Source organism: Nycticebus coucang, chromosome 8 (assembly GCF_027406575.1).
Source record: "Nycticebus coucang isolate mNycCou1 chromosome 8, mNycCou1.pri, whole genome shotgun sequence".
NCBI classification, from domain to species: domain Eukaryota; kingdom Metazoa; phylum Chordata; class Mammalia; order Primates; family Lorisidae; genus Nycticebus; species Nycticebus coucang.
The window spans coordinates 96,730,752-96,747,634 of record NC_069787.1 but is presented as its reverse complement, the minus strand read 5'-3'; the positions used below and the strand labels follow the sequence as shown (position 1 = coordinate 96,747,634).

General features: G+C 49.5%; 3 protein-coding genes across 3 annotated transcripts in view; 1 reads left to right on the top strand and 2 right to left on the bottom strand.

The window, feature by feature from the left end:
- Nucleotides 1-4,882, top strand: part of DCAF1 (DDB1 and CUL4 associated factor 1) — a 79,869-nt gene extending 74,987 nt beyond the window's left edge. The window contains exons 23-24 of the mRNA XM_053600722.1: nt 75-327; nt 3,906-4,882. Coding sequence (XP_053456697.1) covers nt 75-327; nt 3,906-3,964 — 312 coding nt within the window. The 3' untranslated portion in view covers nt 3,965-4,882. The remainder of the gene's footprint in view (nt 1-74; nt 328-3,905) is intronic.
- Nucleotides 4,883-7,890: 3,008 nt separating this feature from the next.
- RBM15B (RNA binding motif protein 15B) lies at nt 7,891-11,607 on the bottom strand. The gene has a single exon (XM_053600723.1). It carries the CDS (start codon nt 10,880-10,882, stop codon nt 8,222-8,224), a length of 2,661 nt encoding a protein of 886 aa, XP_053456698.1. The 5' UTR covers nt 10,883-11,607; the 3' UTR covers nt 7,891-8,221.
- Nucleotides 11,608-12,917: 1,310 nt separating this feature from the next.
- On the bottom strand, nt 12,918-16,630 carry MANF (mesencephalic astrocyte derived neurotrophic factor). Its single transcript, XM_053598844.1, has 5 exons — nt 16,553-16,630; nt 16,254-16,470; nt 15,410-15,537; nt 14,469-14,610; nt 12,918-13,359 (listed from the first exon to the last, which is right to left on the bottom strand). Exons 1-5 carry the CDS (start codon nt 16,628-16,630, stop codon nt 13,175-13,177), a joined length of 750 nt encoding a protein of 249 aa, XP_053454819.1. The 3' UTR covers nt 12,918-13,174.
- Nucleotides 16,631-16,883: the final 253 nt, after the last annotated feature.

Sequence of the window (16,883 nt, the reverse complement as noted above, 5' to 3'; positions counted from 1 at the left end):
GCAGGACTAACCATGTGGCCCACAGGGATCAGGCCTCTGTGTTTGTCCTAATGGACGTCATGCTCTCTTACTAGGAAGAGGAAGAACAGGAGGAAGAAGATGATGATGAAGATGATGATGACACTGATGATTTAGATGAGCTTGACACTGACCAGTTGCTGGAGGCCGAGTTGGAGGAAGACGACAACAACGAGAATGCAGGGGAGGATGGGGACAATGACTTCTCTCCCTCGGATGAGGAGCTAGCAAACCTTCTAGAGGAGGGAGAGGATGGGGAGGATGAAGACTCTGATGCAGACGAGGAAGTGGAACTGATCCTGGGGGACAGTAAGTATAGGGCTAAGTTTGGGCTAAACCTTGGCACCCAGAGCAAGGTCCATTTTCTTGAGTCAGTGCAACCCAGAGGGCAAATTACACCAAGGTTCTGTGCCCTGTAACTGTTGATTTATCACTCTGGTCTCATGAGGAAAAGCACTTTCACCTCTCTGGTCCCCTGCTCTTCCATCAGACTGTGTAACCAAACTAAATAGTTGTCATCTCTTATCTTTTAAGTAGAAATTAGCAAACTTATGGCTGGCCCACTTAGTCTGTGCTATTTCTATAAGGCCAAGACAGTAAATATTTTTTGCTTTGTAAACCATATGGTCTTTCTTGCAACTGTTCAACTCCACTGTTACAGTAGAAAGCAGTCTTAGACAATATGTGAATGAATGATTGTGGCTATGTTCTAATAAAACTTTTATTTGCAAAAATAGGTGGTGGGCTTGTAGTTTGTCAACTCTTGCCTTAGAGGATTAGCCTTAGAATGAAAGCCAAAGTTAGTTCTCTTTTGCAGGACAAAGCTGGAGTCAGTAAGAAGAAACTCTTAATGGGGTGCTGTTCTTTTTTAAAGTTATAAAGAAATGGAGGCTTGTAGAGGAGACCTTTCCTATCTGCTTTTGGCTAATCCCTTCTAAAAGCCAGGGGACAGATATTTTCTTTGGTTTCTGTTTTCATCTTCTTTCCTTTCCCTTTCCCTTCCCTTTCTTCTTGCCTTGTCTTTTCCTTTCCCTTTCCCCTTTTCCCTTTGTCTTTCTCCAACTTGGCCTCCAGCATGACGTCCATCAGGACAAACACAGAGGCCTGATCCCTCTCCCTTTCCCCTTCCCTCCCCTGTCCTGTCCTTATTCCAAACAAGCTCCAGTTTTTATTTTTGTTTTGGCTAGGGCTGGGTTTGAACCCGCCACCTCCAGTATATGGGGCCAACACCCCACTCCTTGAGCCACAGGCACTGCCCAACAAACTCCAGTTTTTCTAGTAATTTCCCATTAGGACAGGTTCCTAAAGTCAAGTTGTCTCTGACTATGGCAATGATTCCTCAGTAAACTAGCTAATAGTTCTAAGAGTCTGTTAGCTCTATATTGTATTTTGAAGAAGCTTGGTTGGATGGTAGGGGGCAAGTGGCTTATATTTGCCCATCTACTGTTTTATCAGCTTGTTTTTCCCAAACTTGGAGGTTGAAGTCATTCGGTGAAGTAATCTGATGTCATGGTTAGAGAGTTAGGTAAGAAGAACTAAGCAAGGGACACACGGCAGGTTTTATGACCTTTTCGTCATGTGTGAATAGAGACAGGGGAAACAAGTGATACCTCCCTTCAGTTACAGGGAGAGTCAGCAAACAGCTGGCCAGCTGATAGTTGTGCCTCCCAGTGTAAAGGAGTTATCACTTTACTTTTTCTATTCTTAATTTGAATATAAAGCTGCTCAATTTGTATTTGGCTTGTAAAATTACCACCTCCTTTAGCTATTTAGAAAATCCCTTCTCTGAAGCCAAAGGTAATATGGAAAACTTTAATTCTGTCGGTTATAAACAAGTTCTTTCTTTATGTCGGGTGATAATATTTAAGAATAATAGATGACAACTGAGGACATCTAAGAGTTGACTCTGGAATTGAGGTGGAGATGCAGAGGTGGCTTCTGTAGCAGTTGCTCTTTGTGTTTACAGAGATCCATAGCAGCACCTGGCAGAGCAGATGGAGCATTCTTGGCTAGGAAGAGAGACACCTTGATTCCAAGGTCTTCTGTGTTTCTTTGCTTGTTGGCCCTATCCCGAAAACCTATATATTATAGAGCAATAAGTTAAACACTGCAGGGATTGATTATTTAGACTGCCTTTGCCTTCACTGGCCTTTCAGAATGGGTGGTCACATCCAAGATCTGGGATTGGGTCACTTCAACACCTAGAGAATGAGCAAAGGCTAAGAAGGAAGGTAGAGAAAGGAATCCTATAACCTGAACACCAGGTGGGAAGTTGGTGCCCAAACCCTGAAGGTTTTCTCTCTAACCCTGGGCCTGACAGTTACTTGCTTAAAGAAGATTGTACTGTGTTCCTCATTAAGCTGCATTCATAGTCCTTTGATATGATACAGAGTTGTTAAGACTATTAGCTCTTAATAGTGGTGCAGTGTTGCTTAATAGCTCAACAGGTCTCAGGTGGGGGTTCTGGCATCATTGGGTCACAGAGTGTATGAACACTGAGGGGTTCTTTGGAGGGCTCCCATGGGAACCAAGCAAGTCTGTGGTGTGGGGCTGGGACACTGTGCAGGGCTTGGCCCTCCCCTTCCTGTGATGCCTCCTCCTGGAGCTCGAGGCTTGGTTTGTTCAGTGTGTCAGGATTTGTTCTTTGATCTCTCCATCTTGTTTTCCCAGTCCTCACTAATAGTCAGGCCATGCATGTGTCCACTCAGAATGCTTTTTTCCAGCCATCTCTTTTGCTTTCAGGAATTTCTGATACCATTGCCATGCTTTTATAGGTTTTCTTTCTGAAGGAGATTATTGTAAATGAAGGAAAATTTGAGAACCTGAGTTGTTCTAACTCCGCTTACTCAAGAGTTGATTATTTCAGGTACTAGGAAAGGCTGATGAGGGTTTCTTTGCAACACACTTCTCCACATGGGAACTCCAGAGCCTATGGGCATTTCCAGGGCTCCAGCTCAGGGTCTGTCTGTCCACTTTCCTGAGGACTGTGTTAAAATTGTTTTTATACCTTCCTGACCTATGAGTACTCAAAGTGGGCACTGAGGCCTTTCCTCTTCCTTTACTCAGCAAATATTAGAATCCTTATGAGGATTTTGATCAACCAGATATGGTATCTGCTTCATTTTTAGTGTGATTTTTACTACCACCTGGTCTTGCCCCTCGATCCTTCCAGAAATGTTAGTGTGTCTGTGCCCTGCCGGAGAAGGCATATGGTTGAGCAGGGGTTCCTCATCAGACAATGTCACCTGCCAGGGTGTCACAGCTGCCTCTTCCTGGTCTCCTCCCTAATATCTGGATAGGTAGCTCCTTCTCTGGTATTGCTGCAAACCAGCCTGTACTTTTTTGGGAATTTGTTTCCTATAGATTATATTCAGAAATTATTGCCTTTGTCAGCCAGTCTTTAAGGCTTGGAGAAGGGAGGAGCTAAGGAGTTTAAGAACAGATTAATCTCTTAATTTTGCTTGGACTTAGTCTGTCTTTTTAGTGGTCCCTTCGGGTCAGGCAGGCCTATACCTGCCCTTGAAAGATGTGAGGCCAAACACCATAGAGGCTCGCTCACTGCTCCCCTAAGCCTTGCCCCTTTGCAGCCATTCAGGGTGCCATGGGTGGAAACTTCAGAGGATGCTGGCTTGATGCCTCAGGGCCTCCCAGGCTGGAAGCAGAGGGTACCATGGCTTGGGCCTTTGAAAGATAAGAGAGCAAGAGATCCCAGGAGTGACCACTGTTGCCAGCAACAAGTATATTCTCCAGAGCCAACTCCAGGGAGTTAATTGATGTGTTTTCTTCTTTCTGGAAACTGATAGTTAACCTTGCACAGGTGCTTCCTTTCTGAAAGCTTCCTGTAAGCTTAGTGCATAATCTAGTTTCTCCCTTTTCTTCCCTTTCAGCTGACAGCTCTGACAACTCTGATTTGGAAGATGACATCATCTTATCTCTGAATGAGTGAGGAGCCATCACCACTTGGAAGAGATTCTTGGCAGGCGAGAAACTGAGTCAGATGAATTCAGAATTCTTTCCCTTCCCTTTCTCCCAGGGCTATCTGTCTTTTAAGGAACTGCATGCCCTGCATTCAGAGGATTATGACTTAGAGAGTCTCATTGGAATCTGAGGGTCCTTCCAAAAACAATAACATCCACAAAAGACAACAGGGATTAGGCCCTATTCTGCTTTCCCCACTTCTCCTAGGATGGACATAGCTTTCTTCAAGGGGGAAAAAAACATGTCTATGGGGTTATTTCACAATATATTTTCTTTGTACAATGTTCTTTACTTAAAGAACAAGAAATAGTTTTTTATAAAATTTAAAAAAGAAAAAAACACAACAGGCATTTGTAACTGAGGGTATGAACTTATATCCACCAGGTCTCTTGTCCCTGTGCTTCATTTTCTTTGGAAGAAAATGATGTCTAAAGAACAATATAAGAGGCATTTTTACATACATATTTAAATGAAAAGAAAAATCGTGGTTTCTTAAATTGATAAGGATTAAGAATATTTTATTATAAATATAATATATGATTTTTTAACCTGTTTTGTTGCCTCATACGCTGTCAAGTTAATTGGCTTTCATTTATGCCAGAGGTGGGAAGGAAGGTGCTGCTTGTTTGCTGAGTAAGGGCCTAAATTCACCTACCTTCATGGTTTGGGGGCAGCATGGTCTTTGTGGATATTGGTTTTTTAGAGTTGAGGGAACTTAGGATATAAGTTCACTCCCTCTATTTTTCTTTGTGATTCAGTTTTTGAAAAATCTTTTTCTCTTTTCTCCCAAATGTGGAAATCACAAATCAAAGGCCTTTTTCTTTAATGTAAAGTGTATTTATTTAAAAAAAAAAAATACAAAATAAACTACAGGTCTGTCTTTGTTTATGGCCTTTCCCTGTTCTCTTTTACCAAAGGCGGGGTGTGTCCCTATCTTGCAGCAGCTCTAGCCAGCCCATAGGGAAGACATCTTTCAAGAGAGGTGGTGAAAATGTTCTGCCCAAATAAAGCACTCCAGGGAGAAAAGTAGCTTAGTCATAATTTTTAACCTTGGTCTACATCTCTCTTGGGGGTAGGACCTGTCTTTCTAAGGATATTAAGGGAGGAGGGGTGCAGACAGGAGAGCTTAGGGCATTGTCCACCGTGGACACATCTTTCTTTCCTATACTAGAGATCAAGCTCCCAAGGACAGATTTGGTGGAGCTGGAAAGGGAGGGGTCCTGGGAAGTTTTGGAGGAATGAACTGCCAAAGCTAAGGAGTAAAAGCATTTTGGCCATCCTTGTAGTTGGGGTGATAACCAGTACTGTTTCCTGAAAGGGATTGTGATGGTGGACTTGTTCTCCAGTTCTGGCAGGTTAGGGACAGTTATGCTTGGTCTGGATTTGCAAAAGTATACTTCAGAAGTCTCCAAAATTGGCCTATTGTTAAACTGGGTAATCAGGGCAAGTGCCAGGGGTGTCTGCCTTTTCACTTAACCCATCCTATCCTTTTTTCCTTCCCACAGTAAATGTTAAGTCCCTAGTCTCTTTATTCCTTTGATTTTGCCCAAATAACAGCTTCTTGGTTTGTTACATAGGTATTGTCCAGCTAAAGAGGCTTTTCTCCTTTTACTGAGAGAAGAAAGAACAAATTTGGTGGTTGTGAAATAAACAAGCAAAACAAGATGGCTAAAACTCTCCAAGGGCAGGTGGGCTCAGGAGAGCCATACAGTATGCCATACACACTGAAGGGGGCCTGTGTCACACAGGTACTTCTTGGTCCTCTAGACAGCAGAGGTCTCAGCTCTTAAATTGCTTCATGGCTCAGCTTAAATGGTAATATCACTTAGACGCCTGGTACTGAATGCATTAGAAGAAAACAGGTTAAAAATCAAGAAGTAGTAAAAGCACTGTATTCTAGTCATTAACGCAACCGAGCCAGTCTCCCTGCCAGGAGCTCTTGGGAGTGCCCACAGGTCTCTAAGGTAGAGATGGGACCTCCAATAGGAAAGCAGAATTCTGGTTGGCTTGACAACAGACCCTTAGGAAAGTGCCCTCAGAGGCCAAGGAAACATCCGCCCTTTTCCTCATTCTACCAGGACTCAAAAATCTGAGTCACATAGGAAGAAATGTGCAATAGTAGGACACCACCAATGAGGCAAATTTTGCCTTCTTACACTTTTGCCTTTAAGCAACGTTTTAGGACCTGAACCCTAAGTGGAGGCACTGGACACCTACAATTGGGAGTTTTCACAGGGCCTTGCCACCTGACCTACCCTCCCTCATTAGATCTTGCCAAAGCCATTCAAATTGGTCATTAAACCGCTGTGTCTTAAGAGCCAAAGGAAGGAAGCAATTGAGGGCCAGGGAAGAGAAGGAAGGTCACACATTGAATGTGGCTATTCACCAAAACTTGGCAGTTCTTTCTGGAGCCAGAGGGCATCCTGCCCTGAAGAGGGGTGGACAGGGCAAAGGCTGAAGTGTCTTCTTGATCCACGTGCCTTCAACAAGACAAGGTCCACTCCTGTCTCTGGCAGTACCAGCTACCCTGGAATGGTACAGAGGTGTGTCCTGCTATGTTCCACACTGACTTGCTTAATTGCCTGGCAGCTGTGGCCACAGCTCAAGTGAAAATAGGCAAATAAACGTTAAATGGTTCCTTGAGTTACTGTTTTGTTATGAACATGCTTGGTCTCTCACAGCATCAGCTGAAGCCCAGTGAGTGATACTTTCCTAGGCACCTTCCCTTGTTCATCCCAAATCTCTGAGGTCTCTTAATAGCTCTTTTAGTGTCTTCGTGGGCTGGCTTGTACTCTCCACAGTCTGCACTGAACCCCAGCCTCCACAAAACCTCTCATAGCTCTTGCCTGTGTTGCTTTGTGCCAGCTGGGGTAATAGACCAGACCTGAAGAGATGGCATGGCCAGCAGAACCTGGAATTCCTAGTCATTTGGGAGCTCATTTCTCTTAGTCTTCTCAGCCCTGACAATGATCCCTTTTGGAATATCCAAGCTGCTGCATGTTCTGAGGCATGGTATTTACAGTGTATTCTATCTACAGTGACAATTAGGTGCTCTGAGAAGGTAGACTTTTAGGACTATTCCATCAGGCCACCTTTCCCTCCCAGCTAGAGGATGCTACCACATCCTTTCCCTCCCCAGCTTTGCTTGAGTGGCTTCAAGCTCCAGTACTGCCCAACACCTTTCCCCTCAAGAGAAACCTACTTCCCAGTGGTCACCACGTTCTATCAGGACAAGGTCTAGCTAGGCACCTTGCATTTGGGAAACCAATCAGTTATTAAGAGCATCTTCTGTTAGCCTTCTGTACTTTGTAAGAAAAAAGTACTTCAGGGATACAGTGTTCTCAAAGCTCTAGGTATGGCTGGGCACAAGCCTGCCATCAGCACTGAACAATCAGGAGCCCTCTTAACTGTCCATTCCATTATTTAGCCTCCTGGACCACTGGGAATCTGAGGCAGCTCTGTCCCTAATACTGGAGACCCTGGGTTAAAGAGGGGGTCTGGATACAGCAGCAGCACCAAGACCCGTTTGTATTGCACTGTTCCTCCATGTATAAGACTACCTGCTGTCAAACACGTTTTGAGATCAGGCACTTTGTCCAACAGCCACAACTCAAAACTAATGGACACACATTGTTCAGGGCTGTTGGCCACAGACCTCAGACCCTCTTACTTTGCATGGGCTATACTCAGATTGGCATGGCAGGGTTCAGAACCCAAATTGAAGTCTGCTGGTCATCAACCAAAATTAAAAATGACCTGACAACCTGAAGTGCTGAAAGGTCATGCTGAGAGCCACTAATGCAGGAATTTTGGATATGGTGGTGTTAGGCCATTTGTGTGCATGCACTAGGGAAAAGTCTTCCATTTGTAACTTGATTAAACCAGGACTCTGAACAGGATTAAAAAATGGTCCTCTGACAAAGGCTTTACTGACAACTTGCCATACAGTTAGTCAAAAAATTAAAAAAATACAGAACACAGCAGACAGTATCTTGTACACTAGAAATCAATGTAACAGGAGTCCCTTATCATTATTGTAAAAAAAAAAAATTCCCCCCAAATCTAAGAACTTATTTTTTAGTGGTGGACAGGACTTTGATCCCCACCAAATGAACCAAAATAACCCAGCAGAGAATTCAAACCAAGGGGTAGGGTAGAGAGGGGATCAGATTTTAAAATAACTGCTTTTGTGACACAAACATGGAGCTGGAAAAGACAGGTTGGGCTAGGCAGTATCTCTGACTATGACTATCACCATGTGTTCTTCTTCTAGCTTGCCCAATGTTCTTAGTGCTGACTGGAGGTACTGCTGTGAAAAGTCGCAGGGTGGGAAGGCATAGAGCATGCCTGTGCTGTCTCTGCCCTTAGACCCACCCACTGGCAGGCTGATCACCCCTGCAGCCTGCTTCTGTTTCAAGTAGGACACCAGGTTCCTGAGAAGTCGCCTCTGCAGGCCTGGCTCCACTTTGGGTGTCCCCTCAGTGCCAGGCCCACTGGGGGTTGCCTGGGTGGCTAGGAGGACTGCATAGCCATTGGGGCTCCCCTGCTTGATGCGTCGTGTGACTTCGTCCAGCTTGGGTTGGTCCAGTCGAAGGCGCTGGGCGATCTTCAGCTGGGTCAGCTTGCTCCCAGAAGTGTGGTCTTTGAGGAGACCGCTGATAACCCCTTGGTCCCCCTCTAGGATGTGCATAGATGTTGGGAAGCAGCTGTTTTTCAACACTAGAAGCCCATTCCAACCCAGCTGTAGTGTCTGAGCATACTCTGAAAGACTCTTTAGCTTTTTGGTCTCATGTTTTGTTTCTTCCAGAGGCTTGGATTCGGCCTCAGTCGTCCGATGATTGCGCTCGCTATCTCTTGTCTTCTTTACGTGGGAAGAATCTGGAGCCTCATGGTGGTGGTGGTGGTGGCCGCGCTCCTCAGCCCCATGTCTGCTGTTGCTGAGGGAGTTGCTGCTTGACTCCTTTGTCCCTTCACTGGAGTGGTTCTCCTTGCGGCTGCGCTCAGGGGTACGGTCTGAACCTCGCTCTGACTGCTGCCCACCACCCTTGGTCCTGCTCCGTTCCTCATAAGGGGAGTGGGTTGTCCTCCCACGGTCACTGGAAAGGCTCCTCCGCCTCCGCCTCTCTTCCCAGGGCTTGGGCATGCCACGGTCCCCATCAGCCCCCCAGCGCTCACCACTACGGCTGCGCACTGAGCGGCTATAGCTCTCCAGGCTGTTTCGGCGGTCGGAGCCTTTACTGGGGCTGGTCCAGTCCCCTTCCAAAAAGGTCCGGTCTCGGTCTGAGTACAGGAGGTGAGGGGGGGTCCTATCCCGCACCAGTTCAGCATCCAGGTTTCGGTGCCGAGTATATCCATCTGTGAGCAGCTCATAATGCACAGGAAGGAGTGAGGGCTGGTACTGCTGGGGATACCGAGTCTCCTCTGCTTTGGCAAAATCCACACGGAGCCTGCGGTCTGGACCACCCAAAGGAAAGCCCCTCATTTTAGCACAGGCAGCCTGGGCTGCGTCCAGACTCTCATACTGGATATAGGCAAAGCTATCTCCTTTGACGTGATCAATGGTCCGAATGCTCCCAAAGCGGTCAAACTCCCGGGCCAGAGCGGCCAGTGAGGTGTTAGGTCCCAAGCCACCCACCCAGAGGCGTGTGGTGGGATTGGCCTTGCCATAACCTATCTTAATGGGGTTGCGGCCAATCACTCGCCCTGACATGGCCACCTTAGCCCTATGGGCCATGTCCAGGTTCTGGAACTTGAGGAAGGCATAAGCACCACCCTGGCCACGGGCAGGCCTCTTGATGACCACCTCCTCAATAATGCCGTATTTCTCGAAGGCCCGTCTCAGCTCCACCTCAGATACACTGTGGTCCAGGTTTCCAATGAAGAGGTTCCGTGTGGCCCGCTGGTCATCCTCAGGCATGAGGTCCTCCTCGCACACAGCCGGGTAGCCGTAAGGGCGGCCACGGTCGTCGTACAGACCATAGTAGTCCAGGGCCCGCTCCCGGGACAGTCCCACAGCGGCTGCGGCAGCAGCATCCAGGGCGAAGGCAGCGGCGTGGCGGGTGCGGGGCTCCCGCAGGGGCGGGGCAGCTACCGGGGACAGCGAACGCTGCTTATACTGGTAGCCTCCGTGCAGCGGCAGGTAGCCCAGGGGGTCAGCGGGTGCGGGCGGTCCTGGGGGTGGCGTGGAGGCAGCAGCACTGCTACTGCTGCTTCGCCGACTGCTCCCGCCGCCGCGCAGGTACACAGGCTCTACCTTGAGCGGACGGTCATAGAGCAGCAGCTGGCGGGCCAGGGCGTGCTGGCGAGCCTCGCGGGCGTCCTGCGGGTGCCGAAAGTTCACGTAGGCCACACGGCCCAGCTCAGGTGTGTGAGACAAGCGAAGGCTGATCTCGCCGAAGCGCTTGAACTGGTGGAAAAGCCGGTCCTCGAGGTGTTCGGCAGGCAGCGCGGGGCTCAGGCTACTGATGAGTAGCGTCTTGTACTCGGGTGGGGTTGCCGATGAACCGGGACCCGCGGGCTCAGCGCCAGGCGGTGGCGGAGGCGGCGGCAGAGGAGACGCACGGGGCGATGCGCCCGAGGCGCCCGGGTCCCCGGAGGCCTTGCCACCGCGTCCCCCGCCGCCGGCGCCTAAGGAGCGGCCGCTGCTCGCACGGTGATTCGCGTCCCCAGCGCCGCGGCCATCGCGATGCCCGCCCCCACCGCCCCCGCTACCGCGGGGTTTGTCTCGGGCTCGCGCTGGAACCGGGTGCTTGGCGCCGCCGGAGGCCTTGTGTGTCGCTCGCCGCCCGCCCGCCTCCGCCTCCCGTTCGCGCTCCCGCGGCCGCTTGGCCGACGATGACGAGCCGCGCCCGCTAGGGCTCGAGTCTCGCTCGCTCTGTCTCTTCATGGCGCTGTCGCGGCGGGCGGGCGGCCCGCAGACTCCTCACAGGGGCGGCGGCGGCGGCCGAGGAGGCAGCGCCCCCGGCGCCGCCATCTTGGACAAAAGGACTCCGCACGGCGGTGGCGACGGGGCGGGGCGGGAGCGGCGCCGAGGGACTGGGCGTTGCGTTATCAGGCTGCGCCGGCCGTGCCACGTGACTATGCCAGTCCGGGCGAGAGCTGCGCCGGGTTTGCGTCATCGGACTGCGTCGCCCCCTGACTCTATGGCCAGCGGGTGAGCGCTGGGTTGAGCACTAGGGCGCCACCGTGCGGGCCGAGGCTCGAGGCTACCGGGAGCGATGACACCTTTTGAGAGTAGGGGTGGCTCACGTCGCCGCGGGCTCCAGCGAGCAGAGTTGGAGTACCTGGCTCCGTGCATCCGGGAATACTTTGCCGCTCTGGATCCAGCTACCTCTTCCTGTAGGCGTTGGGGCCCGCGCTGATCGGAGCGGGAGTAGCAGCCTTGGTGGAAACCGAGGACCTTGACTCAGCGGCCTCTTTATGTGGTATTCTTCCATTCCAGGATTAGGTGTGAGCAATTCCCCTCACCTCAACCCCTGCATCTCCTGACTGGAGGCCGGGGTTGACAGTCCTGAGGACTAACACACGCTGATTTCTAGGCCATATCTGAAACCTCGGGCCCATATCCTGAGCATTCTCTACATTAGAGGTCATCTACAGCAGTCCTCGGAAAGACCATGAAGACCAAATGCACGCAGGTGAGACGTGGCTGAGCCCAGACACAGAAACTGGAGACAACCTGTAGTTAATGGAGTCTGAATAGGCTCTTTAGCGCCTCATCCGGGCACATGTTAAGCTGGAAGGGCAGGACCATGAGAGCCAAAGGTGAAGATAGTGCCAGCAGTTAACAGATTGCAACGCTGACCTCTCGCAGGCCAGTGCCTTCTTGTGTTCACCTCCAGGGGGAGGACCTCTTCTCCGTAGGAATGGTGAAGGCAAAGGTGCCCAGGTGCCCAAGCCCACTGGGGAAGCTTTCAGTCTCCAAGGACAGTTGCTGGAGCCATTGCAAAACCTGACCCAACCTCAGGCACATAAACTACCGAGACGGGAAATAGTACACTCAGCCCTTCCCTCTTCTCACAACCAGAATGCAGCTCAGGCAGCTGCAAAGGGGAGATAGGGTCTTGGAACAAAGCGCAGTCGTCTTCATGGAGCCCAGTAAAACCTCTTAGAAACTGAATTTACAATTGACACAATGAAGTAATCTGAGGTCAGAACAGTTCCTTGCCAAGCACTGGTTCTTAGTCTCTCCTTTCAGGCGATCTCTGCAGGCCCAAGGAACAGGTGTCTCCATTGAGCCACAGCTCATACAGACCACTCAGTTTCTTAAACACCAGTGACATAGAGCAGCCAAAAAATCAGACTCCATAAAAGCACTCAGGACCTCAACTGTAATCTAGGGCAAACAAAGGCAAAAGGCAGCTTCCTGCTACCTCTTATTATAACCTGACTCTGGCCAGTCTTGCAAAAACCTAATTAGGCATCAGAGACTTGGGACAGATACTAGACCATAAGCTCAGAAGAGCAAGATAGTGATCAGGCCAAGAGTATCTTTAGAATGTCAGTACAGAACATGCATGGCCACTGAAGCCTTGTGGAAAACCACACTCCATGTACCCCACAGTCCTGCTTGCAGTGAGCCCCAACGTAAGGACTTTTTATGTACCCCAGACTTTATCTTCTGTGTACTTAGAAGCTGTAAGGCCACCAGTCCCCTCTTGCATGGAGACAGACACTGTATTGAGGGGTAGGGTGTCAAACCAGGCCTCCACGTTGCTGAGGTGCCTGCTATCCTTCAGTCCTGCACACCCACACAAATCAGTGGGCCTCAGCCCCTGTATTGTGCCCTGGTAGTTCCAGCACTGGTGTTTTGAGGGACAAATGGTAATATACCCCCAAATTCTTTGCAAATAGGAAAGCATAAACTGGTAGGATCCTCATGGGGTAAAACCCTATTTCACTATTCACTTTAATTCTCCAAGGACAGCTAGAAATTTTTTTTCTTTAATAAAAAAAAACCCAGATACACTTTTGAAGTCCTGGAGTAAACCAGCAACAGAAGGAAGTGAATCCCCTCACAGAGGCACTGTAGAACCAACATCATCAGGAAAGCTCCAGGCTTCACATCTGATACAGTATTGTCAGGAGCCCACTTAAAAAATAAATTACAAAAAGGCTGTTTTGGGAAGAGACAGCTAAACTGTTTTTTTCCCTTCAGCTGCAACAGGAATTGAGCAGACTACAAATCAGTCCGTGCACTGGCTGCCTTGGGGGCATATTTAGGCATCAGTTCATTAATCTTCCGGATGTAGTCAGACTTTTCTGCACAGCCTTTGCATGTCTCCCCCCAGTCATCCAGGATCTTCTTCAGCTCTTTAACTCGGAGCTTCTTTAGGTCCACGGTGCTCAGGTCAATCTGCTTATCTGAAGAGAGAACAGGGAGAGTAAGTGGCTGGGTGGGAGCAGCCACATCCAGTGGCTCAAGATATTTCACCCCTTACACAGCAAAGCCATCCCTTGAAACAACCAGCCCTAAAGACTATAGGAGAGATTTCCTAGACAGGTGTGTCAAGTGTTCGCTGCCCCTAAGGGGGGAATTGACCCCTTTACCAGGAAGGCTGGCCTCATGCTGTCAGTGCTCACTATAGACATGCAGTATGGACAAAGACAGGGACAGAGGCCACGCTGTCCTTGTAGGAGGAAGGTAGTTCTCACTCCCACATGCCTCTTACAGAGTCACTGTAGAATGGCAGCTCCAGGCTGGTGACAGAGCAGACAGATCTTCTAGTCCCCATTTCCCAAACAGGCCCTCGTCAGGCCTGATTTAGGAGCTTACTTTCTACGATCACTTGTGACCACAGAGTGACCTGGAACCACCTGTACCAGATCATTCTGAGAAGACCAGGCAGGACAAACACATGGACAAACACAGGCCCTTGAACGTTCTTATCAAAAAAACGATGCCACACACACACACACACACACACAAAAAGATTCTATTTAAATTTTACAGATCAGGCCCTCTTTCTGAAGACTGGGACTATGTGTAACAAGACTATTAGCAAGTGCAACACGATGGCTCCTATAACTCTTGGGCTAGCCTACCTGAACACAGAGCTGATTTTCAGAATAATAAAAGATCACTGGGCCTTCAGAGCTTGCAGTCAGGACAAGCCTGTTAAATCCAAGTCAGACCAAGTCTCTTCTCTGCTCAAAAACTTCTAATGCTCCTAATTTCACTTAAACTAAAAGCCAAGGTCCTCATCAACCTTCAAAGCCCCATGTGACCTCTCCATTTGCCTAATCATGCCACTGGCTGACTTTACACTGCCTGTATCCTCTGCCTAGAATGTTCTTCACCTCCACCCACTTCTATGCCAGATCCCCCCACATTTAGTACCATTTATCACATGATACAATCCATTTGTGGCTATAGTTTACCACCTTCCTCTCCCAGTTGGAAAGTAAACTCAGAAGGTGCACACAGCGGCCACAAGACATGCACAGTGTTTGTTCAAGAAGGCCACACTCACCATATTTTAGCTCACAGATCTGGCTGTCCTTCTTCTTAAGTTTCTCACAGATCTTCTCCACAGGGATGTGGTGGGCCAGGGGCTTCGACACCTCATTGATGATCTTGGTGGCTGCATCGTCTGTGGCCCCGATGTAGTAGCACTGTAGCAAGAAAGGGCAACAGCCTTTAGGGGGTGCCACTTGAGAGCCATCTCTTCCAAAACATATTGTCATCCCCAAACATGCTGTCTCTCTGCCATGACCTCATTTTTTTGGTGCCCTGCCTGTATTGACAGATTAAAAGTCAATGTCAACCTGGGCTTTTAAAATATTCTCAGTCACAGAGCTGACAGCCACCAAATGAGCTTAAGAGTCACCAGGGCCCAAAACTTTAATAGACAAACCAGAGACTGCCAGGGAAATTAGAGCTAGAAAAGCTATTGCTTCATTAGGGCTCTTGTTCTTAATTTGGCTGTGGCCTACTCTGTGAGAACCTTGTCACCTCATGTCCTCACACTCTTTCTGACCTCTGGGCACTCACACTGGATTGGGTCTCCCTGAGATGTTCTTACTCCTACTTCAAGAGAGATATTTCTTGACCAGTCACTATAAATCAGCATCCTCTCTCCACCAATGATCCTGGTCTATTTTCTTCATGACATACATCATTGCATTATTTTTTTGCCTGATTGTCATCTTTCTCTCCAGGTATTCCTAGTGGCCAACACACAGTAGGTTCTTAATAAATACTTAAGAAACAAAAACAGGATTTAAAAATCACAACTGCAGAATACATGCCCACTTGAGGAATGACATGAAAGCACTCCCGTCTCATATTAATTTATGGACAGAGCAGTCAGTCTCCTGAATAGAGAGGTGGGCAGGGCCTTTTATCAAGACGGCCAAAGTGGAGGGTTACACACCAGCTGGGGTTAGCTGGGGAGGGTCACTATCTACTCACCAACCGATTCTCTTTGCCTCTTGCTTCACGGCAGAACTTTATAAGTTCTTTTTCAATAGTGGCTGGTGAGAATGTAACATCTCTGTCTTTGAGGTCCTGGTAAAATCTTCCCAAATAGGAAATACAAACTGGAAAAGAGAGGGAAGGATGCTCAGCAATTGCCAGATTGACCCTTAACCTACCAGGAAGGAACTCTGTCACCAATTTTAACAGGAGACACGTAGATGAATCATTAAATGTGAGGGTTTTTCATTTTTTTTCTATCATTGGTTTTTCTCAGCTGGACAGAAACCAGCTGAAGGTTGCCGGGGTCCTTTGGTGCACCCAGAGTATAAGGGGAAAAAGCATCACTCTGATGACTCATAACAACTTCCCCCTGCTCCTTCTGTCAAGTTTAATCCGAAACTGAACATGTGTCCTTGAGATGGGACTCACCGCGACCTCATAAACGGACAGACTGGAGGATGAAAAGAAAAACAATGTGCTGCTGTTTCTCATTTCCAAATACGACACCGAACCCCGAGGTGCAGCTTGGCGATCCCAACGGACATACCACGGTACCCATGGCCAGCCCTCAGGTCCCCGACCCGGGACAAGGACGTTTCTAGAAGCCCCTGGACAACGGTAGGAAGGGGCAAAACATTTGGCGAGATGTGCATTTCAGGCCAAATTTTCAGCACAATCTAATCTCAACTTTTTCTTGTGGGACCAATGTTTTCTAGGCCTGGCGTCTGCCCTTCCTCCAGCTGGCTCGGCTGGGACCAGCCACCTCCGCCCCCCACGCCCGGGCCCTGGCCGTCCAGTGGTTTTGTTGGGTTTGGCGCAGGCCCCGGCCCCCGCGCACCTTCGCAGTCGCCCGGCCGCAGCGCCCGGCTGTCCGGCAGCACGCTCAGAGCCAGCGCCACCGCCAGCCCGTGCGTGACCCACATCCTCCACCGCCGCCGCCGCTGCCGCCTACCAACTGAACCACACCCGCCGCGCTGCACGGCTTCCAGGTCCCGGCCGCGCGCCGTAACTCCCCATTGGGTGGAGATTCCCGAGCCCTCCCACAGGCCGTGTCCCTATTGGTCCACGCGCCTCGGAGCCCAGACGGGGGCTCCACGCTGCCCTTCTCCATTGGTTGGTGCCGTCTCGGCCCCGGACAGTTGTCGGCCGCTGATTGAACCCCGGCCGGCCGCAGGAAGCAGCCAGGGCTGCAACGGAAGCGGTGCGGGCCGTCATTTTGGGTCCCGGCGGCCGCGATAATTGAGGTCGCGTACTACAGGCTGAAGAAGAGTTTGGCTGTTGCATGGCATCTACTGAGTTGTCATGCCTACTCCCTGCCCTGGGCCCCACCCCAACCCTTAAGACCCTGTGGATCATCTCGCTTAGGCACCCCCCACTCGTGGCACAGGTCAGGAATTTTGGGGTCAGTCGAGACCCAACAGGGTAGGTAGGGAGGGCGGGCCGCTCCAGGCAGGGCTCAGATGTTTCT